This window comes from Anomaloglossus baeobatrachus, chromosome 5 (genome assembly GCF_048569485.1).
Source record: "Anomaloglossus baeobatrachus isolate aAnoBae1 chromosome 5, aAnoBae1.hap1, whole genome shotgun sequence".
Lineage (NCBI taxonomy): Eukaryota > Metazoa > Chordata > Amphibia > Anura > Aromobatidae > Anomaloglossus > Anomaloglossus baeobatrachus.
In genome coordinates, this window is record NC_134357.1 from 534043825 (window position 1) to 534071723 (window position 27899).

General features: G+C 43.9%; 1 protein-coding gene across 1 annotated transcript in view; it reads left to right on the forward strand.

Moving 5' to 3' along the window:
- Nucleotides 1–27899, forward strand: part of LOC142312923 (uncharacterized) — a 104709-nt gene that overhangs the window by 70502 nt on the left and 6308 nt on the right. The window contains 5 exon segments of the mRNA XM_075351911.1: nt 26231–26368; nt 26498–26677; nt 26759–26882; nt 26966–27063; nt 27261–27351. Of these exon segments, the coding sequence (XP_075208026.1) occupies nt 26231–26368; nt 26498–26677; nt 26759–26882; nt 26966–27063; nt 27261–27351 (631 nt within the window).

Genomic DNA, 27899 nt, shown 5'->3' on the forward strand with positions numbered 1-27899 from the left:
TCTGTGCTTAATTGCTGGAATTGCACTTAAGGGTGTTTCTGCTTATTCTATTTTGTTCTGTGTTTGCTTTCTTGCATGTGAGGCTCTGTCTCTCTGCTTTTGTGAGCAGGGGAGTTCCCCCAGCAAGAAAGGGAGCTTGCTCCCTATTCATGTTTGGATTATTTTCACTTTAGAATATTTTTTGTTCTGTGATTTTGTTTCTTCCCATATTATTTACTGTTCTGTTTAAAGTGTCTGGCACAAGAGTACCTGATATAGCGGGGGAAGACAGTGTGGCCTTAGGACTTTTTTCTATCAGGGATTTTTGCTGGCCGCAATTGGTTATCTGTCCTGTCGTTTTGTATCTAGTAAGTCGGGCCTCACCTTTGCCAATCTATATTTTCTATCTGTGTATTGTGTTTTCTTGCATCACCGTCGTTACATGTTGGGGGCTTGCTATTCCTTTGGGGACTGCTCCGAAGCAAGTTAGGATTCCTCATTTCTATCTTTAAGGTGTAGCAAGTTTCTCCGGCAGTGATGAGGTGTCTAGGTGTGTTTGGAACATCCCACTGGGATTGTTGTATGACGAACCTAATGTTGTGGATCAAGCTGAGAAAGCCTTGATGGCATTGGTCCAGGGTCAGGATTCTGCTGAAATTTTTTGTCAGAGATTCAGAAAGTGGGCGGTCCTTACGAAATGGAATGATGATGCACTTGCGGCCCTTTTTCGGAAGGGCCTTGCGGATACTGTGAAAGATGTTATGGTGGGATTTCCTATCCCTTCGGGTCTTGATGCCTCTATGACTTTAGCCATTCAGATTGATAGACATTTACACGAGCGCAAAACGATACGTTCTGATGTATTGCTTGTGGAACAGTCTTCGGAGCCTATGCAGTGTGATGGGGTTCTCTCTAATACTGAGCGACAGGGTTTTAGACGGAGAAACAAGTTGTGTTTCTATTGTGGAGACGCTTCTCACACTATCTCTGTCTGCCCTAAATGAGAAAAGAGATTTGCTCGTTCATTTAATGTGGGTACTGTGCAACCTAAATTTCTTTTGTCAGTCTATTTAATTTGCTCGTTATCCTCGTTTTCTGTTATGGCTTTTCTTGATTCATGGGCTGCTCTGAACTTAATGGATTTTGGGTTTGCTAAAAGTTGTGGCTTTCGCATGGTACCTTTGCAAACTCCTATTCCTTTAAGGGGCATTAATGCTACTCCCTTACCTGAGAATAAACCCCAATTTTGGACCCAAGTGACTATGAGGGTTGCACCAGCTCATCAGGAGAATTGTAATTTTTGGTACTACACAACTTGCATGATATTTTGGTACTGGGATTCCCTTGGCTGCAGGCTCATAATCCAGTTCTAGATTGGAGATCCTTATCTATGGTTAGTTGGGGTTGTCAATGTGTGCATAATGACCTTTCTGTGTTGTCTATTTCTGCTGAGACACATGATGTATCTGAACATTTGTCGGACTTCCTTGATGTGTTTAATGAGACTGGATCTGATTCTTTACCTCCCCATAGGGAGTGTGATTGCGCCATTGACTTAGTGCCAGGTTGCAAATTTTCTAAGGGACGGATTTTGAATTTGTCTGTCCCTGAGCATGATGCTATGCGAACTTATATTAAGGAGTCATTGGAAAAAGGTCATATTAGACCGTCATCTTCACCCCTGGGTGCCGTTTTTTTCTTTGTCCAAGATGGGTCTTTGAGACCTTGTATTGACTATCGCCTCCTCAATAAAATCACTATTAAATATCAGTATCCTTTGCCCCTGATGTCAGATCTGTTTTCCAGAGTTAGGGTATGTGCGCACTAGGCGTTTTTTTCACGCTGCGTTTTTATGTGCGTTTTTGTCTCAAAAACGCACCTGCGGCTAAAAAAACGCGACAAAAACGCATGCGTTTTTGCCGCGATTTGGTGCGTTTTTTGCTGCGTTTTTGCTTACTGCGTTTTTAATCAGTGCACAATGCCATTAAAGATTGTTGATGAAAAAAAAAAAAAGGTCTGATGTCATTTCCTTCTTCAAAATGTTCATTGTATGCAGGAGAGCAGACAGCTGAAGAACTAGTGTATGCAGGAGAGCAGACAGCAGCTGGAGAACTACAAGGCTCAGCATCCTCCATCCAGGACTGTATGCAGTTTTTTGCCCAAAAAGAAAAAAAAAAATGACATGGGCTTCGCCATATTTTTGTATGCTAGCCGGGTACAGCAGGCAGGTACGGGCTGCCCCCAACCCCCAGCTGCCTATTTGTACCCGGCTGGGAACCAAAAATATAGAGAAGCCCTTTTTTTTTAATTATTTCATGAATTTCATGAAATAATTAAAAAAAAAAAATGACGTGAGCTTCGCCTAATTTTTGAGTCCAGCCGGGTACAACTAGGCAGCTGGGGATTGGAATCCACAGTGCAGGGTGCCCAAGCTTTCTGGGCACCCCCACTGCGAATTGCAGTCCGCAGCCACCCCAGAATATGGCGCTTTCATAGAAGCGCCATCTTCTGGCGCTGTATCCAACTCTTCTAGCTGCCCTGATGCCGGGTGGCTAGCTAGGTAATAATGGAGTTAGGGCTAGCTGTATATTATCAGCTAGCCCTAAGCCAGAAATTCATGGTGTCACGCCAATATTAGACATGGCCCCCATGAATTTCTAGTAATGATAAAAAAAAAAAACACAACACACAGAAAAATATTTTTATTAGAAATAAAACACAACACAATTAGTGACTCCATCTTTATTGAAACAAAAAACCCCCCTCCGCAGTAATCCTGGGTTAGGGTCCCGCGCCGTCCAATCCGGATCCAATATCATCTGATCGGTTTGCTGGAAGGCAGAGCGATCAGATGATGTGTCAGGATCAAGTGCCTGAATCCCATCACACATCAGCTGATTGTATAAAAGCCGGTTATACAATCAGCTGATGCATCAGTAGAAAAAAAAAAATAAAAAAAATAATACTCACTTATGTGCTGTGCTGATTACCGGCAGCTCCTGGAGCGATCGATAGGACAGGAGTCTGATCCCGTCCGATCGCTGCAGGAGCTGCCGGTAATCAGCTGATGAAGTCCCCTGACGGCAGGATCAGCTGATAGCCGGCCGGGCGCGAAAAAGCCGGCGAGACTACGATCAGCTGATGCGTCAGGTGACTGCATCAGGTGATCCACCGCCAGGTCCTGCAAGCAAGGTCCTGCCCCGGGGAGACTGCACACAGCCAGAGCGGCGGTACCGAGACAGGGGCTGGGAGCGGGCATGGCACCGTGACCCTGCAGACAGGTGAGTATATATGACATTTTTTTTTTTTCTACTGTTCACTTTGGTTTTCGCCACTGCCTCCACCTCCCGCCCAGACATGGCGCCGCACGGAGCTGACATGGCACCGGACGGGAGGTGGACGCAGCGGTGACGGTACCGGGAGGATTCATGCTTCTGTGTTTACCAACAGAAGGAATCCTCTTCCTGTACACGTCACTATACTGCCCACCTCCTGCGTTTATAGCTGCGTTTTTAGTCATAGAAACGCGGCTATATGCGTTTTTCATTGCGTTGTTGAACATCTCATTGAACTCAATGGGTGAAAAACGCAGTGAAAAACGCAGAAATAATTGACATGCTGCATTTTTGTGGTCACCACAAAAACCCAGCTACAAAAAAACGCTGTGTGAGGACAGCACTTCTGAAAACCCATAGACATTGCTGGGGAAGCAATGTCACTGCGTTTTCAGCACAAAAACGCGGTAAAAAACGCCGCTAAAAACGCGGCAAAAACGCCTAGTGCGCACAAGGCCTTAAGGGGGCTAAATGGTTTACTAAACTTGACCTTAAGGAAGCATACACTCTCATTCGAATTAAGGAGGGTGATGAATGCCTGAGGGGCATTTTGAGTACCTAGTGATGCCTTTTGGGTTCACTAATACCCCCTCCGTCTTCCAGTCATTTATGAATTATATTTTCTGGGAACTAATTGGTAAATTTCTGATCGTCTATTTGGGTGATATTTTGATTTTTTTCTGTTGATTGGGACTCTCATTTTGAGCAAGTCCGGACTGTTTTTCAGATTCTTATGGATTGTACATTAAGGGGTCAAAATGTCTCTTTGGTGTACAAAAAATGTCCTTTTTGGGGTTTATTTTGTCCTTGTTTTCTATTGAAATGGATCCGGTCAAGGTTCAGGCCATTTATGACTGGGTTCAGCCTACGTCTTTGAAATCCCTTCAGAAATGTTTGGGTTTTGCTAATTTTTACTGTAAATTTATAGGCAATTTCTCTAGTATTGTTAAGCCTTAGACGGATTTGACCAAAAAGGGAGCTGATGTTGAGAATTGGACCACAGAGGCCATTATGGCCTTCCAGGAGCTTAAAAAGAGGTTCACTTCTGCCCCAGTCCTGCAGCAACCTGATGTTTCTCTTCCATTTCAAGTGGAGATAGATGCCTCAGAGATTGGAGCAGGAGCTGTTTTGTCTCAATGAGATCCTATAACTTTCAAACAGAAGCCTTGCGCCTTCTTCTCTCGGAAATTTTCTCCATCTGAATTAAACTATGATGTAGGTAATTGGGAATTATTGGCTATGACAGGGGTGGGGAACTTTTTTTCTGCCGGGGGCCATTTGGACTTTTCTACCAACCTTCGGGGGCCGCAAAAATTATCAGGTTGAAAATTACCCTAATATATGTGGTCAAACAATTAATAAACTCACCCTTACTGTGGTAGCTATAACTGTTTCTCTTTGGTGCAGCTGTGACATTCGGCAATATTGTTCCTGTTGCTTCTCACAACTGCTTTTCCAGGTTTTTCTTGGTATGGAGCGCAGTCAACAGATTGGTAAATCAGATACATTACATAGGAGACTCAGGAGGTAACTACATCACAGGAGGGGCTGGGGGCATAGATACATCACAGGAGGGGCTTGGGACATAAACATCACTGGAGAGGCTGGAGGCATAGACATCACTGATGATTCTGGGGCATACACATCACAGGAGGCACTGGGGCGCATAAATTACAGATGATGCTGGGGGTATATACACATCACAGGAGATGCTGGGGGCATATACAGTATACATCACAGGAGGAGTTGGGGACATATATACAGCACAGGAGGAGCTGGGGATATATATGCAGCACAGGACGAGCTGGGGACATATATACAGCACAGGACGAGCTGGGGACATATATACAGCACATAACGAGCTGGGGACATATATACAGCACAGGACGAGCTGGGGACATATATACAGCACAGGACGAGCTGGGGACATACAGTATATACAGCACAGGACGAGCTGGGGACATACATCCCAGGAGGGGCTGGGGGCATATACACCACAGGAGGGGCTGGGGCTCAGACATCACTGAGGGGACACAGACAGTACTGCCGGGCACAGATAGCACTGGCATGAACAGCACTAGAGGGGCACGAACAGGACTGGGGGACATGGACAGAACTGAGGGAGCACAGACATCACCAAGGAGGCACAGACAGCACAGGGGGGCGGACAATACTGGCAGTGGCATGAACACCACTGGTAGTGGCACAAACAGGACTGGGGGACATAGACAGAACTGAGGGAGCACAGACATCACCAAGCAGGGACAGACAGCACAGGGCAGCGGACAACACTGGCGGTGGCATGAACAGCACTGGCTGTGGGATGGACAGGACTGGAGGACATGGACAGTACTGAGGGAGCACAGACATCACCAAGAGGGCACGGACAGCACAGGGTAATGCTGGCACATAGAACAGACATCACCAAGGGGGCACGGACAGCACTGGAGATGGCACAAACAGCACTAGAGGGGCACGATCAGGACTGGGGGACATGGACAGTACTGAGGGAGCACAGACATCACCAAGGGGGCATGGACACAACACTAGGGGGGGGTTGCAGACAGCACTGGAAGGTTCACACTGCCCCGCAAGGCAAGACTCGTGCTGCCCGTGAGGCAAGACTCGTGCTGCCCTGCGAGGCAGAAGGCACACACTTCCCCGCGAGGCAGAAGGCACACACTGCACCAGAAGGCATGTACAGCAGGGAAGCCGGTAAACCTCCTGCTACTGTTCTTCTGTGGGACGGGAGTACAGCGCATCTCGCGCTTATCCCACCCACAAAGTACATTCTCAGCATGTTGGCACAGGCCAGGTCAGCGTGCTAAGAAACTAATTGTATGCGCGCCACAAAGTGATTTAAAGTGCCGGCAGCCAACAAAACCACAGCTGCCGCCCGACTCACTGCGGTGCCCAGGATGTGTCCAGGGGCCGCATAAAATGCCATTGTGGGCCGCAATACGACCCACAGGCCGGAGGTTCCCCACCCCTGGGCTATGAAGTGGGCTTTTGAAGAATGGAGACATTGATTGGAGGGGACTAGACATCAAATTGTGGTGCTCACTGATCATAAGGATCTGACCTACCTTGAATCTGCCAAGAGACTGAATCAGGCAAGGTGGGCTCTACTTTTTACGCTTTTCGATTTTGTGGTCTCTTTTCTACCGGGCACCACAAATATTAAAGCAGATGCCCTCTCTAGAAGTTTCTTTGCTGATTCTCTTGATGTTGCTGAGCTATTTTCCGTTCGCAATGAAGGTGTGGTCCTCTCCGCCATTTTGCCCGATTTGAGGTTGGCACTTGAGAGATTTCAGGGGGACAAACCTGAGAGCTGTCCTGTGGGGAAACTGTATGTTCGTGTTCAATGGAGGAGTAGAGTTATGTCCAAGATTGTTCCATCTTGGCTGGTCATCTTGGGAGTTTTGGTACTAGGGATCTATTGAGTAGCTCTTTTTGGTGGCCTTTTTTATCTCGGGATGTCAAAAGTTTTGTGCAATCTTGTGAGGTTTATTCTAGATCTAAGCCTTGTCTGACGGGGTCCTTTCTGCCATATCACACAATCAACAGGGCGAGAGATGGCTGTACAATCCAATAAGCATTTATTCCAAGCAAATCAAATGGTCCATAAGATAATCCACTATACAGAGTGTAAAATAGTCTAGAAACACGAATATAGTCCAGTAAGCAATCAATGTCCAGGTCTCTCTGAGGAATTGCACCTTCAGCCCAGAGGATCAATCTTCGTCCTTCTCTCCAAGTTCTCAAACAGACTGCTTCTCTCTTCTCCTGCTCAGCCAGACTGAATCACTAATTCCTCTGGTAAACAGAGAGTTAGGTGGATTCCAGGCCCCTTTCCCCACACCTAGGGACAGAAGCGCTTCAAGAAGCTTTAACCCTGCAGACAATACAATTTACACACAAGCAATACAAATAATGGACAGTGAACCACGCCTAAACATTAACCCACACAAAATGGTACATGACCCACAAGATCCCACCATCACAACCTCTCCCTCCTTTTTAATAATTGAGTACGCCATGAGGTCTACACAGACCTCTGGCCACCTCATTTAAGTCCATGCTGCTCAGCTGTGGATGTTTCTTCTTGCCGGGACAGTCCATTAGCGTTCTGGTGTTGGCTTCCACGCTTGTATTGGATGGAGAAGCTGTAGGGTTGTAAGGACAAGCTCCACAGCAGTAATCATCCATTGTCCCCTGACATGCAGTTCAGCCATGTGAGGGGGTTGTGGTCTGTCAGAATTGTAAAGTCTCTGCCATACAAGTAAGGTTGCAGTTTTTTCACTGCCCATACAATGGAAAGGCACTCCTTTTCGATGGTGGCATAGGCAACCTCTCGATCCAGTAGTTTTCTACTGACAAAAGCGACAGGGTGTTCCTCCCCGGCGGCGTTCACCTGGCTAAGAACTGCCCCAATCCCGAATGTGGATGCATCTGTCTGCACGAGGAACCTGCGCTCATAGTCCGGGGCAGTCTTTAATGCTGAGAAGGCATCCTTGCATGCTGTTGTCCACGTCACATTCCTAGGCATGTTCTTGCGAGTTAGGTCGGTTAGGGGCTTGGCCAAGGTGCTGAAATTAGAAACAAATTTTCTAAAGTTACCTGCAGTCCCCAAAAAAGCAAGTACCTGCTTCTTAGTCTGGGGTCTACACCAGTTACTAATGGCTTCCATCTTGGCGGGCTCAGGCCTTAAGCGGGCTTTACACGAGACGATAGATTGTGCGATATGTCGTCGGGGTCACGGTTTTCGTGACGCACATCCGGCATACCACACGACGTGGTTTCGTGTGACACCTCCTAGCGAAGCAGTATCGCTCACAAATCGTGAGTCGTGTACTCGTCGCTAGGTTTCATATAATTCTTTAATTAAAATGGCGGCGGTTGTTCATCGTTTCCGTGGCATCACACGTTGCTCCGTGTGACACCACGGGAACGATGAGCAGTAGCTTTACCTGCCTCCCGCGGCACCCGACGGCTTAATGGAAGGAAGGAGGTGGGCGGGCTGTTTACATCCCGCTCATCTCCGCCCCTCCGCTTCTATTGGCCGGCTGCCGTGTGACGCCGAACGTCCCTCCCACTCCAGGAAGTGGACGTTCGTCGCCCACAGCGAGGTCGTCCGGAAGGTAAGTACGTGTGACGGGGGCTAAACGAGGTTGTGCGCCATGGGCAACTAATTGCCCGTGACGCAAAAACGACGGGGGCAGGTACGATCGATTGTGAAATCGCACAATCGGTCGTCCCGCATAAAGCAGGCTTTAGGGTCCCTCCCCCTACTCTTTGCCCGAGGTACTGCACCTCAGCCATCCCCAACTGGCATTTATCAGGGCGAATGGTCAGTCCTACAGTCAGGATACGATCCAGCACTATAAGATGGCCCAGGTTGTGCTGAAAATGGCAATGTCGTCCAGATAAGGACAGGCAAAGTCCTGACATTGTTCCAACTAGTCTCTGGAAGGTAGCGGGGGCATTTTTCATCCCAAAGGGCATTCCCAGGAACGCAAATAGTCCAAAGGGAGTAATGAAGGCGAAGCGCTCCCAAGCGTCCTCTGTTAGGAGTATCTGCTAGTACCCCTTACTCAAGTCTAGCGAGATTACAAATTGGGCATTAGGTAGACGATCCAATAGAACATCAATCCTGGGCATAGGTAAGCATTTCTCTATGTGGCATCGTTTAATCTCCGTTAATCCACACAGCATCGCGTTGTACCATCTTTTTTGGGGACCAGAACAACAGGAGAGGCCCAGGGGCTGTGAGATGGCTGAATAACCCCCAGTTGTTTCATCTCCTCCAGTTCAGTCTTTATCATGCCTTGAACAGCCTCTGGGACCCGGTAGGCCACCTGCTGGATGGGGAAGTGTGAGCCCAGGGGCACCTCTTCCAGGGATCCTCCCACTTGGGCAACCTGAAGAAGATCGGGGAAATACTAGTCTTCGGAGTTATCACTAGGGGGGTGGCAGACGGCCAGAACAGGCAGAGATCGGTCATGATATTCTTTCAGAATATTGATGTGGACAGTCTTTTGTCATCGACCACTAGGGTCCAGGGCAATGATGTAGTTAGTGTCATTAACTTTCTTGACAACCTGATAAGGGCTTTCCCACGTTGCTTGAAGCTTGTTGGCAGGGGAAGTGTGCCGCCCCAGTGTCAGCAGCCAGAACTGCTCGGATCCAGATCCGCGGTGGCTCGAGGGGTCTCCAGACCCGGGAGGGGTCGTGCGGCCACTCGAAATAAAAGGGGGTATTTACAGGGGGTTGTGTGTTCAAAGTTCGTGATGCCACCCACGGTGTGTGGTAAGGTGGAGTACCACCGCTGCTGTTGGAAGCGCCCAGTGGCGATGGGATGGCAGCCAGGTGTTTAACCCCTCCGTGGGTAGGGGGAATGCCCCGGGGCTCGGTGATGGTTGAGAGGGGATACCGTTAGGGAGGAAAGGGGTCACTGCGTTCTCACTCAGTCCAATAATGCTGACACCGACAACTTGTAAACCGAAATTCTGAGCACCGCTGCAGCAGGGAGGGAGCACACCTGGATCCCGTGGCCATTGGGTTGCTTGTTAGCCTGTGACCTTTCCCTTGGCACCTTCTTTACTGTTTGGCCCCTGTAATATAGAACTACTCGGGTCCCGCTCACCCGTATGGCGGAGTGAGCTTGCTCTCAGGGTTCACGCTTGGGATTTTCTGGACTATGTATTGGGAAAGTCCTATCCCCCTCGTTGCGCTAGTACCCCGATTTTGAAGCGGATGGAGAACGATTCCTGAAGACATTGTCCTCGTCGGGTGAATTACTAGGACGCGTGAAGCTACTTCCCGGCCTAGGGTTCTCGTACCCCGGCGTGCCCAGGCCCCTGCCCGGAGATGGCACAAGGCCGCCGGCTGCCCTCCTCAGCAGTTCCGTGCCCTTTGTCACAATCCCCTGCGATCGGGGTCCAGCTCCTACCAGGCCCAGACCAACGTCTGCCACCTAGTAGTAACAAGGAGCCCAGCTCCTGGCCTCCTCCAACTGACTTGTGACCTCTCCATACGAGAGTCACCACACAACTGACTCTCCTGACCCTCCCTAACCAACCCCCCAAGTGGGCAGCCCTATTCCCTTCAGGCTAACCATCGGTGTGTCTGGTGGGTGTAGTGCAGAGTGTTCATAGGATTTTAATTAGCTTGTTCTTAGCAACACCAAAAGGACCCGTAACCAAGGAGGATTGGATACCGTGCAGAAGGGCAGATTGCACAATACCTTGTGACGACCTGATAGGCCAGGGCATCACAGAAGCAATAATCATGAACACCTGTTGTCCTTCTATAAATTCCCGGGTCCTGGCTTTACGGTCATACCAGGTCTTTTGTCTGGAGTGGGCCGATCGCTGGTGTTCTTTAGCCAAGGTAGCTAACTGGGTGAGACGGTCTCGGAACTCCAGAACATAGGGAAGGACTGGCACTCCAGTGTCTGAGACATCTCCCTCCCCGTGTTCCTTCAGTAGAGCAAGAGGACCACAGACCTTCCGTCCAAACAGTAGTTCAAAGGGTGAGAACCCTGTGGTCTCCTGGAGAACCTCTCGATATGCGAAGAGGAGATGGCGCAGGTATTTTTCACAGTTCTTTTCAATGTCAGCAAAAGCCTGCAGCATATTTTTGAGGGTTCCCTTAAAGCGTTCACATAGTCCGTTGGTATGCGGGTGGTATGGAGTGGTGCGAATGGCTCGAACTCCACAGGTATGCCAGAGGGACTGGAGCAGGTCTGACATAAACTGGGTCCCTTGATCTGATTATATTTCATCGGGGGACCCTACCCGGGTAAAGATGGTAACAAGAGCCTCGGCTACCTTTACGGTTGTAATACTGGACAGGGCCACAGCTTCAGGTAACCGAATGGAATAGTCCACCACTGTCAGGATGTATTTTTTTCCCTGACCGGCTTGCGTGGGCCAGAGGCCCTATGATGTCCACAGCTACACGTTGAAATGGTTCTTCAATTATGGGCAGGGGTTGCAGAGGTACCTTGTGTCTGGTTCCAGGATGCCGCATTCACTGGCACACATCGCAGGTGTAGCAATAATGGGCTACCGACTGCGAGATGCCAGACCAGGAAAAACTTTTGGTGAGTCTCTTTTCAGTCATTTTTCTCCCTTGGTGCCCAGCCAAGGGGATGTCATGGGCCAGTTGGAGTAACTGCCCTGTACTTCTGGGGAACAATGAGTTGCTTGGTCACCATGTCAGGGATGCCCATGTCACTGGCCTTCGTGACACGATAATACAATCCCTGTTCTCAGGTGAAGCAGTCTCCATCATCTCTCACATGCCCAGTCTCTGCCCTTAACCTAAGGGCTGCCAAGGTACTGTCACCTTCTGTTTCTCTTCTAAACTCCTCTCTATCCCAAGACTCTCCCACTGTAGTAGCAGGGAACGGATTGCTTACCGACTCTGATGGAGGTTGTGTTAGCTGCTCCCCGGTGAAGTCCTGATGTTGTCGTGCTTGCATTGCTTGTAGTCGGGTGACAGCTCCCACAAAATGGCACTGTAACTCCCCAATGTTGTTTCCCAGGAGGATATCGATAACTCCATTCCAGCACAGTTTTTCTCCATGACCATAGTCCAAACGCACAGAAGCTCGCGGTATATACAGTTAGGTCCAGAAATATTTGGACAGTGACACAATTTTCGCGAGTTGGGCTCTGCATGCCACCACATTGGATTTGAAATGAAACCTCTACAACAGAATTCAAGTGCAGATTGTAATGTTTAATTTGAAGGTTTGAACAAAAATATCTGATAGAAATTGTAGGAATTGTACACATTTCTTTACAAACACTCCACATTTTAGGAGGTCAAAAGTAATTGGACAAATAAACCAAACCCAAACAAAATATTTTTATTTTCAATATTTTGTTGTGAATCCTTTGGAGGCAATCACTGCCTAAAGTCTGGAACCCATGGACATCACCAAACGCTGGGTTTCCTCCTTCTTAATGCTTTGCCAGGCCTTTACAGCCGCAGCCTTCAGGTCTTGCTTGTTTGTGGGTCTTTCCGTCTTAAGTCTGGATTTGAGCAAGTGAAATGCATGCTCAATTGGGTTAAGATCTGGTGATTGAATAGAATAACTGAAGTGAGCACTAATATATATATATGAGTGCAAGCCAAAAATACATACTATATATAAGAATAAGGCTGCACATCAAACTTAGATAATGGTATAATGCCTCAAGCATATGGAAAAATATTGGAATATACAATGAAAAATGCTACTTGCTAATTTGAACATGTGAATAATGAATTGCATACCTGCTATGAATATTAGGAAAAAGGAGATATTTAGCAATCGCATTGATCAATGTAACTGAGCCCCAAAACCTCGTCAAGGTATATCTCTATATTGGGGTCCCTAGCTCTGTGACCCTAACTGTGTGTCATCTCATTGCAATTAAAAACTGCTATGGGTGGAGAGGGGTAACTAAGGACTTTCTTATATAGGAGATGGAAAAAACATGGCCGAAAGGGGCGGAGCTGTGTTCACATTCAGAAAAAAAACTACATATAACTGAATAGAATAACTGAAGTGAGCACTAATATATATATATGAGTGCAAGCCAAAAATACATACTATATATAAGAATAAGGCTGCACATCAAACTTAGATAATGGTATAATGCCTCAAGCATATGGAAAAATATTGGAATATACAATGAAAAATGCTACTTGCTAATTTGAACATGTGAATAATGAATTGCATACCTGCTATGAATATTAGGAAAAAGGAGATATTTAGCAATCGCATTGATCAATGTAACTGAGCCCCAAAACCTCGTCAAGGTATATCTCTATATTGGGGTCCCTAGCTCTGTGACCCTAACTGTGTGTCATCTCATTGCAATTAAAAACTGCTATGGGTGGAGAGGGGTAACTAAGGACTTTCTTATATAGGAGATGGAAAAAACATGGCCGAAAGGGGCGGAGCTGTGTTCACATTCAGAAAAAAAACTACATATAACTGAATAGAATAACTGAAGTGAGCACTAATATATATATATGAGTGCAAGCCAAAAATACATACTATATATAAGAATAAGGCTGCACATCAAACTTAGATAATGGTATAATGCCTCAAGCATATGGAAAAATATTGGAATATACAATGAAAAATGCTACTTGCTAATTTGAACATGTGAATAATGAATTGCATACCTGCTATGAATATTAGGAAAAAGGAGATATTTAGCAATCGCATTGATCAATGTAACTGAGCCCCAAAACCTCGTCAAGGTATATCTCTATATTGGGGTCCCTAGCTCTGTGACCCTAACTGTGTGTCATCTCATTGCAATTAAAAACTGCTATGGGTGGAGAGGGGTAACTAAGGACTTTCTTATATAGGAGATGGAAAAAACATGGCCGAAAGGGGCGGAGCTGTGTTCACATTCAGAAAAAAAACTACATATAACTGAATAGAATAACTGAAGTGAGCACTAATATATATATATGAGTGCAAGCCAAAAATACATACTATATATAAGAATAAGGCTGCACATCAAACTTAGATAATGGTATAATGCCTCAAGCATATGGAAAAATATTGGAATATACAATGAAAAATGCTACTTGCTAATTTGAACATGTGAATAATGAATTGCATACCTGCTATGAATATTAGGAAAAAGGAGATATTTAGCAATCGCATTGATCAATGTAACTGAGCCCCAAAACCTCGTCAAGGTATATCTCTATATTGGGGTCCCTAGCTCTGTGACCCTAACTGTGTGTCATCTCATTGCAATTAAAAACTGCTATGGGTGGAGAGGGGTAACTAAGGACTTTCTTATATAGGAGATGGAAAAAACATGGCCGAAAGGGGCGGAGCTGTGTTCACATTCAGAAAAAAAACTACATATAACTGAATAGAATAACTGAAGTGAGCACTAATATATATATATATGAGTGCAAGCCAAAAATACATACTATATATAAGAATAAGGCTGCACATCAAACTTAGATAATGGTATAATGCCTCAAGCATATGGAAAAATATTGGAATATACAATGAAAAATGCTACTTGCTAATTTGAACATGTGAATAATGAATTGCATACCTGCTATGAATATTAGGAAAAAGGAGATATTTAGCAATCGCATTGATCAATGTAACTGAGCCCCAAAACCTCGTCAAGGTATATCTCTATATTGGGGTCCCTAGCTCTGTGACCCTAACTGTGTGTCATCTCATTGCAATTAAAAACTGCTATGGGTGGAGAGGGGTAACTAAGGACTTTCTTATATAGGAGATGGAAAAAACATGGCCGAAAGGGGCGGAGCTGTGTTCACATTCAGAAAAAAAACTACATATAACTGAATAGAATAACTGAAGTGAGCACTAATATATATATATGAGTGCAAGCCAAAAATACATACTATATATAAGAATAAGGCTGCACATCAAACTTAGATAATGGTATAATGCCTCAAGCATATGGAAAAATATTGGAATATACAATGAAAAATGCTACTTGCTAATTTGAACATGTGAATAATGAATTGCATACCTGCTATGAATATTAGGAAAAAGGAGATATTTAGCAATCGCATTGATCAATGTAACTGAGCCCCAAAACCTCGTCAAGGTATATCTCTATATTGGGGTCCCTAGCTCTGTGACCCTAACTGTGTGTCATCTCATTGCAATTAAAAACTGCTATGGGTGGAGAGGGGTAACTAAGGACTTTCTTATATATGCTTGAGGCATTATACCATTATCTAAGTTTGATGTGCAGCCTTATTCTTATATATAGTATGTATTTTTGGCTTGCACTCATATATATATATTAGTGCTCACTTCAGTTATTCTATTCAGTTATATGTAGTTTTTTTTCTGAATGTGAACACAGCTCCGCCCCTTTCGGCCATGTTTTTTCTATCTCCTATATAAGAAAGTCCTTAGTTACCCCTCTCCACCCATAGCAGTTTTTAATTGCAATGAGATGACACACAGTTAGGGTCACAGAGCTAGGGACCCCAATATAGAGATATACCTTGACGAGGTTTTGGGGCTCAGTTACATTGATCAATGCGATTGCTAAATATCTCCTTTTTCCTAATATTCATAGCAGGTATGCAATTCATTATTCACATGTTCAAATTAGCAAGTAGCATTTTTCATTGTATATTCCAATATTTTTCCATATGCTTGAGGCATTATACCATTATCTAAGTTTGATGTGCAGCCTTATTCTTATATATAGTATGTATTTTTGGCTTGCACTCATATATATATATTAGTGCTCACTTCAGTTATTCTATTCAGTTATATGTAGTTTTTTTTCTGAATGTGAACACAGCTCCGCCCCTTTCGGACATGTTTTTTCCATCTCCTATATAAGAAAGTCCTTAGTTACCCCTCTCCACCCATAGCAGTTTTTAATTGCAATGAGATGACACACAGTTAGGGTCACAGAGCTAGGGACCCCAATATAGAGATATACCTTGACGAGGTTTTGGGGCTCAGTTACATTGATCAATGCGATTGCTAAATATCTCCTTTTTCCTAATATTCATAGCAGGTATGCAATTCATTATTCACATGTTCAAATTAGCAAGTAGCATTTTTCATTGTATATTCCAATATTTTTCCATATGCTTGAGGCATTATACCATTATCTAAGTTTGATGTGCAGCCTTATTCTTATATATAGTATGTATTTTTGGCTTGCACTCATATATATATATTAGTGCTCACTTCAGTTATTCTATTCAGTTATATGTAGTTTTTTTTCTGAATGTGAACACAGCTCCGCCCCTTTCGGCCATGTTTTTTCCATCTCCTATATAAGAAAGTCCTTAGTTACCCCTCTCCACCCATAGCAGTTTTTAATTGCAATGAGATGACACACAGTTAGGGTCACAGAGCTAGGGACCCCAATATAGAGATATACCTTGACGAGGTTTTGGGGCTCAGTTACATTGATCAATGCGATTGCTAAATATCTCCTTTTTCCTAATATTCATAGCAGGTATGCAATTCATTATTCACATGTTCAAATTAGCAAGTAGCATTTTTCATTGTATATTCCAATATTTTTCCATATGCTTGAGGCATTATACCATTATCTAAGTTTGATGTGCAGCCTTATTCTTATATATAGTATGTATTTTTGGCTTGCACTCATATATATATATTAGTGCTCACTTCAGTTATTCTATTCAGTTATATGTAGTTTTTTTTCTGAATGTGAACACAGCTCCGCCCCTTTCGGCCATGTTTTTTCCATCTCCTATATAAGAAAGTCCTTAGTTACCCCTCTCCACCCATAGCAGTTTTTAATTGCAATGAGATGACACACAGTTAGGGTCACAGAGCTAGGGACCCCAATATAGAGATATACCTTGACGAGGTTTTGGGGCTCAGTTACATTGATCAATGCGATTGCTAAATATCTCCTTTTTCCTAATATTCATAGCAGGTATGCAATTCATTATTCACATGTTCAAATTAGCAAGTAGCATTTTTCATTGTATATTCCAATATTTTTCCATATGCTTGAGGCATTATACCATTATCTAAGTTTGATGTGCAGCCTTATTCTTATATATAGTATGTATTTTTGGCTTGCACTCATATATATATATTAGTGCTCACTTCAGTTATTCTATTCAGTTATATGTAGTTTTTTTTCTGAATGTGAACACAGCTCCGCCCCTTTCGGCCATGTTTTTTCCATCTCCTATATAAGAAAGTCCTTAGTTACCCCTCTCCACCCATAGCAGTTTTTAATTGCAATGAGATGACACACAGTTAGGGTCACAGAGCTAGGGACCCCAATATAGAGATATACCTTGACGAGGTTTTGGGGCTCAGTTACATTGATCAATGCGATTGCTAAATATCTCCTTTTTCCTAATATTCATAGCAGGTATGCAATTCATTATTCACATGTTCAAATTAGCAAGTAGCATTTTTCATTGTATATTCCAATATTTTTCCATATGCTTGAGGCATTATACCATTATCTAAGTTTGATGTGCAGCCTTATTCTTATATAAAGATCTGGTGATTGACTTGGCCATTGCAGAATGTTCCACTTTTTTGCACTCATGAACTCCTGGGTAGCTTTGGCTGTATGCTTGGGGTCATTGTCCATCTGTACTATGAAGCGCCGTCCAATCAACTTTGCGGCATTTGGCTGAATCTGGGCTGAAAGTATATCCCGGTACACTTCAGAATTCATCCGGCTACTCTTGTCTGCTGTTATGTCATCAATAAACACAAGTGACCCAGTGCCATTGAAAGCCATGCATGCCCATGCCATCACGTTGCCTCCACCATGTTTTACAGAGGATGTGGTGTGCCTTGGATCATGTGCCGTTCCCTTTCTTCTCCAAACTTTTTTCTTCCCATCATTCTGGTACAGGTTGATCTTGGTCTCATCTGTCCATAGAATACTTTTCCAGAACTGAGCTGGCTTCATGAGGTGTTTTTCAGCAAATTTAACTCTGGCCTGTCTATTTTTGGAATTGATGAATGGTTTGCATCTAGATGTGAACCCTTTGTATTTACTTTCATGGAGTCTTCTCTTTACTGTTGATTTAGAGACAGATACACCTACTTCACTGAGAGTGTTCTGGACTTCAGTTGATGTTGTGAACGGGTTCTTCTTCACCAAAGAAAGTATGCGGCAATCATCCACCACTGTTGTCATCCGTGGACGCCCAGGCCTTTTTGAGTTCCCAAGCTCACCAGTCAATTCCTTTTTTCTCAGAATGTACCCGACTGTTGATTTTGCTACTCCAAGCATGTCTGCTATCTCTCTGATGGATTTTTTCTTTTTTTTCAGCCTCAGGATGTTCTGCTTCACCTCAATTGAGAGTTCCTTAGACCGCATGTTGTCTGGTCACAGCAACAGCTTCCAAATGCAAAACCACACACCTGTAATCAACCCCAGACCTTTTAACTACTTCATTGATTACAGGTTAACGAGGGAGACGCCTTCAGAGTTAATTGCAGCCCTTAGAGTCCCTTGTCCAATTACTTTTGGTCCCTTGAAAAAGAAGAGGCTATGCATTACAGAGCTATGATTTCTAAACCCTTTCTCCGATTTGGATGTGAAAACTCTCATATTGCAGCTGGGAGTGTGCACTTTCAGCCCATATTATATATATAATTGTATTTCTGAACATGTTTTTGTAAACAGCTAAAATAACAAAACTTGTGTCACTGTCCAAATATTTCTGGACCTAACTGTATTTGCGAGTCCCTCCTGCCAGGACAATGGGGATTCCAGCAGGGCTGTGGAGTCGGTAAGCCAAACCTTCGACTCCGACTCCGACTCCTCAAATTCTCTTGCACCGACTCCGACTCCGGCTCCGACTCCGACTCCGGCTCCGACTCCGACTCCTACATATATTGCTTATAGTTAGGTGAAAAATTTATTGTAGTACATGAATATGTGTATGTGAACATCAGACATTTAATAATTTTTATGATACAATAATCAAGATATTTGGATAGAACATAAAATATATTTATTGGAATACAACTTTAGAACACAAAAAACTGTAATAAATTGTAAATATGTAATACACTATGTAATATACAGTAGATTACATATATATCTTGTGTGTGTGTATATACACTGTATATATATATATATTATATATATTACATATTTACAATTTATTAGTTTTTTTGTGTTCTAAAGTTGTATTCCAATAAATATTTTATGTTCTATCCAAATATCTTGATTATTGTATCATAAAAACAATTAAATGTCTGATGTTCACATTGTACTACAATAAATTTTTCACTTAAATATAAGCATTATACTAAATGTTGTTATTTAGTAAAATATTCAGCACATTCTGCATTGCACTCCTGTCCCCAATTTATTATATATTTTAGGAGTCGGAGTCGGTGCATTTTATACCGAATCCGACTCCGACTCCGACTCCACCAAAATGAGCTCCGACTCCGACTCCACGACTCCGACTCCGACTCCACAGCCCTGGATTCCAGGGCCCTGGTGAATTGCCTCGGGTCGAACTACACGAGGGTCAGCGATAGTCAGGATGGCCCCTGTATCTCTAAATCCCGACACTTTGTATCCATCGATTAAGACATCCTTCAGGTGACAGTGCCGTTGATTAGAGTAGCTTGGGGCAGCAGGCCGTACACTCCAGAAGGTATGTCTATTGTGCAAGGGTTGGTACTACACTCCGGTGAAGTTTGTGATAACTTTTCCTCAGGCGGGATGGAGTGAACATGGAGGAATAGTCCGTTTTACAAGGTTATAATCCCGGTTCCACTGTGAGTCAGTGGTGCGATGAGCATCTGCTAGGCTTCTGTTCAGGAGTCCCACTAACAAACGCATCCAGGCAGAGTGGGGCACCTCCATCACGGCACACAGCTGCTCAAAGTCCTTGAAGAAGCCTTCCAACTCTCCGAAAGCCTCATCAAATGGCTTGAAGTCTGCCCGTGTGATCCGTACATGCTCCCGGATCGCTGGGTTTACACTTCAACTCACATTACTCCCTTTGTCGGACTCCATTGCTTCTTGTCTCCTCGGCGAGCAGCCTTCTCCTTATACTGCTGAGATACACCCAGGCCAAGAACTGCCATCTCTTTTTCAAACCACACCAACCACTGGCTTTTTGGGGGCAGGGATCCCCGTCCCCCGGTGGTGCTGTCATGATGGAGTCCTGGAAATATCATTACCGGTTAGTGTAATTCCTGTTTTTCCACTGCACCTATATTCAGTCAGTCTAATGTTTTGCAGCCTTTTATCATGGAAGTCGATGGCACTGCGGTGGGAGTTGGGGCTGTGTTGTCTCAAGGTCCGTCTCCTGGTAAATAGCATCTTTGTGCTTTCTTTTCCAAGAAATTCTCCTCAGCCAAGAGAAACCTATGATGTTGGCAATAGAGAGCTCTTGGCAATTAAGTTACCTTTTGAGGATTTGCGCCATTGGCTGGAGGGGGCAGTTCATCCCATTACAGTAATCACAGACCAAAAAAACCTGTCATATCTTAAGTCTGCCAAATGTCTCAATCCCATGCAGGCTAGATGGTCTTTGTTTCTTACCAGGTTTAATTCTACGGCCACTTACCGTCCAGGGATTAAAAACATCAAAGTAGTGCATTATCCCAGAGCTTCCCTGGTGGTAGTAATCATGTGAACCCGACACCCATTTTGCAGAAGGGGGTGGTTGTCTTGGCCTTGTGCCCAGACCTGGAGGGGTAGTTGTTGGAGGCCTAGGGGGATTCCCCAGTCTCCTGCTATTCAGGGAGGTTGTTCGTGCCACCCAATATGCACCATTATCTGACTGGGGAACATCACAATTTTGTACTTTCTGGTCATCCAGGTAAAGCAACCTCGGACCTCCTTTCTCATTGTTTTTGGTGGCTGAAGTTGCATCAGGATGTGGTTAACCATGTGTCTGCTTGCAATATTTGTGCACGTTCCAAGGTAATGTATACCTGTCCATCTAGACCTCTCCTGCCATTGGCTATCCTGAATAGACCATCGATGCATTTATCCATGGATTTCATTCAGGGTGGATTTGATTTAAATCTAACTGATTTAAATCACGATTTAAATCACGATTTAAATCACTAGTCAGTAAAGGTGGTGTCACACACAGCGACGACGACAACGACGTCGCTGCTACGTCACCATTTTCTGTGACGTTGCAGCGACATCCCATCGCTGTCGCTGTGTGTGACATCCAGCAACGAGCTAGCCCCTGCTGTGAGGTCGTTGCTCGTTGCTGAATGTCCTGCTTCACTTTTTCGTCGTCGCTCTCCCGCTGTGAAGCACACATCGCTGTGTGTGACAGCGAGAGAGCGACGAAATGAAGCGAGCAGGGAGCAGGAGCCGGCGTCTGGCAGCTGCGGAAAGCTGTAACCACTGTAAACATCGGGTAACCAAGGGAAGACCTTTCCCTGGTTACCCGATATTTACCTTCGTTACCATCCTCCGCCGCTCTTGCTGCTAGTGCCGTCTCCTTCTCTGTGCACATGTAGCTGCAGTATGCATCGGGTAATTAACCCTATGTGTACTGTAGCTAGTAGAGCAAAGAGCCAGCGCTAAGGAGTGTGCGCGGCTCCCTGCTCTCTGCACTGTGACATTTAGCTGCAGTACACATCGGGTTAATTAATCCGATGTGTACTGTAGCTAGGAGAGCAAGGAGCCAGCGCTAAGCAGTGTGCGCGGCTCCCTGCTCTCTGCATATGTAGCGACGTTATGATCGCTGCTGCGTCGCTGTGTTTGACAGCTAAGCAGCGATCATAACAGCGACTTACAAGGTCGCTGTTACATCACAGAAAATGGTGACGTAACAGCGATGTCGTTGTCGCTGTCGCTATGTGTGAACCCAGCCTTAGGCTTGATTTAAATCAGTGATTTAAATCAAAGTTTCTACCTAAACTAGTTCTTGCTACTTTAACATGCAAGTAGATGAAGATTTTTAGAATCACTTTTCATATTACTTTTTTCTCCCCAGTTTAATGGGTTAATCATTAATATTTGGACACCACTGTTCTGTTGTACTTAGGAAGGAGAAAAATAATCCTGACCTTAATAACAATTTAAATAGATTTATTCAACTGAAACAATAACAACATTACAGCATAAGTTATTTGCTTAAACAAACATCCATGTTTGTTAACTAATTTGGCTAAACAAAATATATATATATTTTAAGAAACTTAGACTGTCAGCCCAGCCGACACATGAAAAACTTAAATACTACTGTCCCTGCTGTCCTCTGTAGCTCACTTGTCGTCATCTTCATCATCATCATCTTCTTCTTTGTTCCTATTCATAATCTGGAAAAGAAAAACAAGCTTTCCTGCTTTATTGGGTCCCAACCGATTTCTCAATTTAGAATGAATGAGTCCAAAGGAAGAGAATATTCTTTCAACGCCTGCAGAAGAAGCTACTGCTGTTAAAAGTGAAATCATTACTTGAACAGTCTCTAAATCCAAGCGCTTAAGTGACTTCCACCAGTTTACTGGTGTGACCTTCCTTAAAATATCTTCAGCAAACATATATTTCTTGAATGGTTCCCCCTTAGCTCTGAAGTTTATTATAGTTGGCATTAAAGATGGATGATTGCTGGATACCCATGTCATAGCTAACTCCTCTTCCTCAGCACTTCGGTTTTGACCCTGATATTGGATATTGACAATATTTGCCAAAAAATGAGCTGGAGTCAGTGCTTGTCCCATTCGTTTGTTTACTGCTTGTAATTTAATTCTGTCCATGTGTAGTTCTGTTTTTAAGTGTTCACTCAGTCCCTTCCAAATTTCAACAGCATCTGCAATAAAACATCTATTTTTCTGTATTTTGTTTACTCTGTTCATGTTGTAATATATTTGCCGTGAAGAAGAGGCTGGGACCTCTGCGGAGTCAAATTCAGTTTTGAGAACTGCGTAAGTAAAGCGAGCGTCTGTGATAATATAGGAGAGAAACTGCCCACTAATCCTACAGAAACCTCTGGAAGAGCATGGCATTGTGAATGTTACACATATACAGCCTTTATTCTACTGAGTTAAACAACTCAGCTTTATCTCATGATGGAAGAACCTTTGGATGGTAAAATATTTTGCTCAAAAAGCAGTTTATTGAAAAAAATCTGATTTAAATCAAAAAAATCCGATTTAAATAAAAAAAAATCCGATTTTTTTTTTTATTTTTTTTAAAAAACATTGATTTTTATCCACCCTGATTTCATTACTGACCTACCTTTGTCTTTGGAAAAGACAATGATTTTGGTGGTTGTGGATAGGTTCAGTAAAATGACTCATTTCATCGCGTTGCCAGCATTTGTGAATGCCAAGACTCTGGCTCAGGTGTTCATCAGTGAGATTGTGAAGCTTCACGGGGTTCCTTCCGATGTGGTCTCATATCGAGGAACCCAGTTTGCTTCCAAAGTTTGGAAAGCATTTTGTGCTTGTCTGGGGATGTAGTTCTCTTTCTATTTTGCCTTCTATCCTCTGTTGAATGGTCAGACTGAGCGCATAAATCAAAATTCTGTGGAGATTCTCTGAAATCCATGTCTATGGGGTCACTTAAAATTTTTACTTTCTTATTTCACATGCTATGTAATCAGAATTGCCATGGAGACTGAAGTCCTTTAAGTCATTTACCAATCCACATTTGTTTGCAGGTCAATTGGCATTCTCTTACCCCCATGTAGGTTCCATTTGCAGCCCCATAACCCTTACTACGACCATGTTACAGCCACAAACTTGGGCTCCCCATTGCTTTTATGGGGTTCGTTGTTTGGTGTCAAGTTCAGCTGCCAAATTCAATTTTTTTTTTCCTTGAGGGGGGGGCTCAGTGCTGGTTCAGCAAACCCGAATGTGCACGGTTTCGCTCATCACTACTCCTGTATCAATTTTTTATATTTTTATTTGTCCCTTATGATATAAATATTAATTTATTTACATTATATAGATAGTGGTCGTTCTTTTCTTAGATTTTCGTTTTTATATATATATATATATATATATATATATATATATATGACTCACAGTTACTTAAAGGCCCCTTCTCGGATATATGCAAATAATGCCTTTTCGCTGTGATTTTGGAAGCAAAAATGCCTCAGGTTCCTGCATGAATCAAACATGAGTTCTAATGTGATGAAAGATTACAGCACAGGGATGACGGGAAACATTCATGTAGGCGGCTGGTGGGGATGTAGTCGAGGACGGACTCTGGCCAGATATAGTTATTGAGTCGTAGTAGAAAATGAAGATGTCCTCGTTATGAAGTCGTTATTTCTCATTTCACATGTAATGAATATCTCCTGCAGTATTGCTAATGCTGATTCCAGTGTTGGTGTATGAGACCTGAATTAGCATTATAGAAGATGAGTGTATGAGTAACTTATTCAGCTGGAGACTCCGATAAGAAACTGCTTGTTGTGTTTTTGGCCTAAAATTGGTTTTATTAGTAGATGTCAGGAATAAAAATAATATTGTAAAATTATAAAAATGGTGACACAGTAAGATCCCCCACTAGTCCTGTGCTATCACTGCTTGGGTCCCTCCACAAGTCTGTATTTCTGGGTCAAATGTGATCTCTATGGCCAATCAGCATCTGAAGGAGCGATGAAAATAGCCAGTATATGGGAAAAGTTGATATTGTCACCAATTTAAGGCTATGTTCGCACACTGCATCTTTTTTTGACCACAAAGATGCAGCATTTTTATCTCTGTGGTGACTACAAAGAGCAGCATTTTTGGCCTAAAAAAAACGCAGGAGTCCTCCACCTGTGACACCGCAAATCACATGAGTGACGTCACCGCTGATCTCGCGGCTCACTTCAGCCGCGGCCTGATATGCGGTCACAAGTGGAGGGCTCCAGCTGTCATTACCCATCACCTGACTGAAGTCACCGCTGATCTCGCGCGGCTCACGTCAGCCGCGGTTTGATTTGCGGTAACAGGTGGAGGACTCCAGTCAGGTGATGTGTGATGATAGCTGGACTCCTCCACCTGTTAATGCAAATCCGGCTGCGACTGAAGTGAACGCGAGATGAGCAGTGACTTCAGTCATGTGATGTGCGGTGACATCTGAGGACACCGCTGATCTCGCATGGCTCACTTCACTTGTGGTCTGACCCTCACAGCGAGCAGTCATGTTCTATGGCCGCTCGCTGTGATTGTCAGATGTAGCAGAGCTGGATGCGTCGTGGGACCTCGTGTGGATTACGTCAGACCTGGAGGGGTATTTTAAGGGTTAATAAAGTGGTGAAAGAGGGGGATTTTTGTGTTTTTAGTTAAAATAAAGAATTTTTTGGGTGGTTGTGTTTATTTAATTTCACTTACAGCTTAGTGATGAGTGGGGTGTCTCATAGATGCCTGCCATCATTAAGCTAGGACTTAGTGGTAGCTATGGACTGCTGCCATTAACTTGTTATTACCCCGATTGCCACCGCACCAGGGCAATTGGGATGAGCCGGGAAAAGTCCCGGGACTGTCGCATCTAATGGATGCGGCAATTCCGGACGGCTGCTGGCTGATATTTTTAGGCTGGGGGGCTCCCAATTACGTGGGTCTCCCCAGCCTGAGAATACCAGGCCCCAGCTGTGAGACTTTATCTTGACTGAATATCAAAATTTGAGGGGGACCGCACGTTTTTATTTATTATTATTTTTTTAATAATTTAATTTACTGTACGATATAGACCCGCCCACTGGTGTCTGTGATTGGCTGTAGTCAGCTGTCACTCAGCATGGGGGCGGGTCTGCCTGCAACCAATCACAGCCACCGGTGAGCAGAAAAGGAGTGATATGTTATGAGCCTAATGAGCGGCCGGCTCTGGAGGATGAAAGCTGCCGCAGCAGCAGTGTGACAGCCGACTGGTGATCGGTGAGTATGAAGCACTTGCTTCTACTTCTTTGCACCCAATTCTGGTCCCCATAGACTTTATATGGGGATTAGTATCTGGCTAAATACCAGCGATCAATCTCCGCCGACCTGGAGTCTAGTCACAAAAACGCACCAAATCGCATGTAAAATAACAACTTGCGTTTTTCATTGCAGTTTTCATACCTCATTGAATTAAATGGGTGAAAATCGTAGTGAAAAACGCCAAAATAATTGACATGCTGCATCTTTGTGGTCACCACAAAGACGCAGCCAAAAAAACTGCAACGTGCGGACAGCAAAAGAAAAAATCTCAAGACTTTGCTGGGGAAGTAAATTCATACGGTTTTAAGACAAAAACTGCACCCAAAAAAACACGGAACAACGCAGCAAAAAACGCAGCGTGCCCACATAGCCTAACTAGTGTTCCAGTGAATACGATCTAAGAATACAATAGCTACACCTTATATCACCTTATATCTTTCCTTCATTATCTCCGCTAATTGTATTATTACATGGGATTTTTTATGATGTTACATTTTTTTCACTACAGTATTGGACCCTCTCAGTGAAGATTTTCTATATAAGAGAATTCCTGATCGACCCATCAAGAATGGATAAGAACGGGGACAAGATGGCGGAGAGGATATTACACCTCACCCTAGAGATCCTCTTCCGGCTTACTGGAGAGGTGAGAGATTCTGATGACGTCACATTACATCATTCTTATCTATGGGAATAACAGATGGACAGCACTGGAGAGGTGAGGACTCTGGAAATGTCTGTAGTGAGATTTATTACTGTGTCTCTCCATAACCAGGATTACACAGTAGTGAAGAAGACCTCTAGTGAGCGCTGTCAGGACCCTGTGTCTGAGGAATGGGGAAGACCCCTGAGTCCAATCACGGGGCCTCCACCTCACCCCCTGATACATGAGGACATCAATGAGCAGAAGATCCTAGAACTCATCTACAAGATGATTGAGCTGCTGACTGGAGAGGTGACACTGCTGGGAATGCTGGGACATTATACAGTAACGCTATGAAGGGATCGGGGGTGACGATATCATTGTATGTGTCAGGTTCCCATGAGGTGTCAGGATGTTGCCGTCTATTTCTCCATGGAGGAGTGGGAGTATTTAGAAGAACACAAAGATCTGTACAAGGACGTCATGATGGAGGTTCCCCAGCCCCTCACATCACCAGGTAATAGACAGGACTAAATACACACGGCCTATGATTATCTGTATGTAAAGAATTAATTCAGTCCCCGTATCTGTTTCTTCTAGTTCTATCCAGTAAGAGGACAACACCAGAGAGATGTTCCCGTCCTCTTCTTCCACAGGACTTTAAACCAGAAAATTCCAATGTTCTTCAGGATGATCAGGTAGATGGAGAGAAGGTGCCATGAAATCTCCCTATGATGTGTAGATGGCTGTGAATGTTTTGTGCTCAGTCTTGTTTTATCCTCCAGTATTCTATGTTTTATACTTGTGTAATGAGAACGGTGGAGATGGCAGAATTAGAGCTGATCATAGATGTGACTTCTCCATCTGTCTGTGACTTTTTCAATATTTTATTCAGGGTGAAGATCTGACCCATATTAATACTACAGAGACATATGTGATGGGTGATGACTGGTGTAAAGAGGAGAGTCCTACATATGACTACCCAGGTGAGTAGTAACCGTTAAATGCAGAGACATTGCAGATTCTTCTCAGTCATCGGCTGTGTCTGGTTTTATCTGCGGTGTAGTCCAGCCATGTCACAATCAAGTGGTCACCATTCTCCTGCTAAACAAACACTCCCCATTACGTTGGTCATTGGTATTCCTTCTGTTGGAGTGAGATCTGTTCTTGCCAAAGCCTGGAGAACGCTCCCTACTCTCTGGAATTAGAAGACACTAACCCTTACCATCCCAGATCTGTAAACTACAAAGCCAAATGACAGCGTACATAGAATGTGCTGACAACTTAGAAAATTATGTGATGAGAAATATAATCTTTATGGTGGGCCTTACTTTTATGATGAGACACCAGTCCATGTTATTTTTATTTATATGCTCAAAAATAGGCAGTAGACATACCCCTTAACCCCCGGACAATTTTCTGTTTTTCATTTTTTTTTTTTTTTTTATTTTAATTTTTCCGTCAATCTTCCATATAGGGGCTTGTTTTTTGCAGGACGAGTTGTACTTTTAAATGAAACCATAAGTTTTACCAT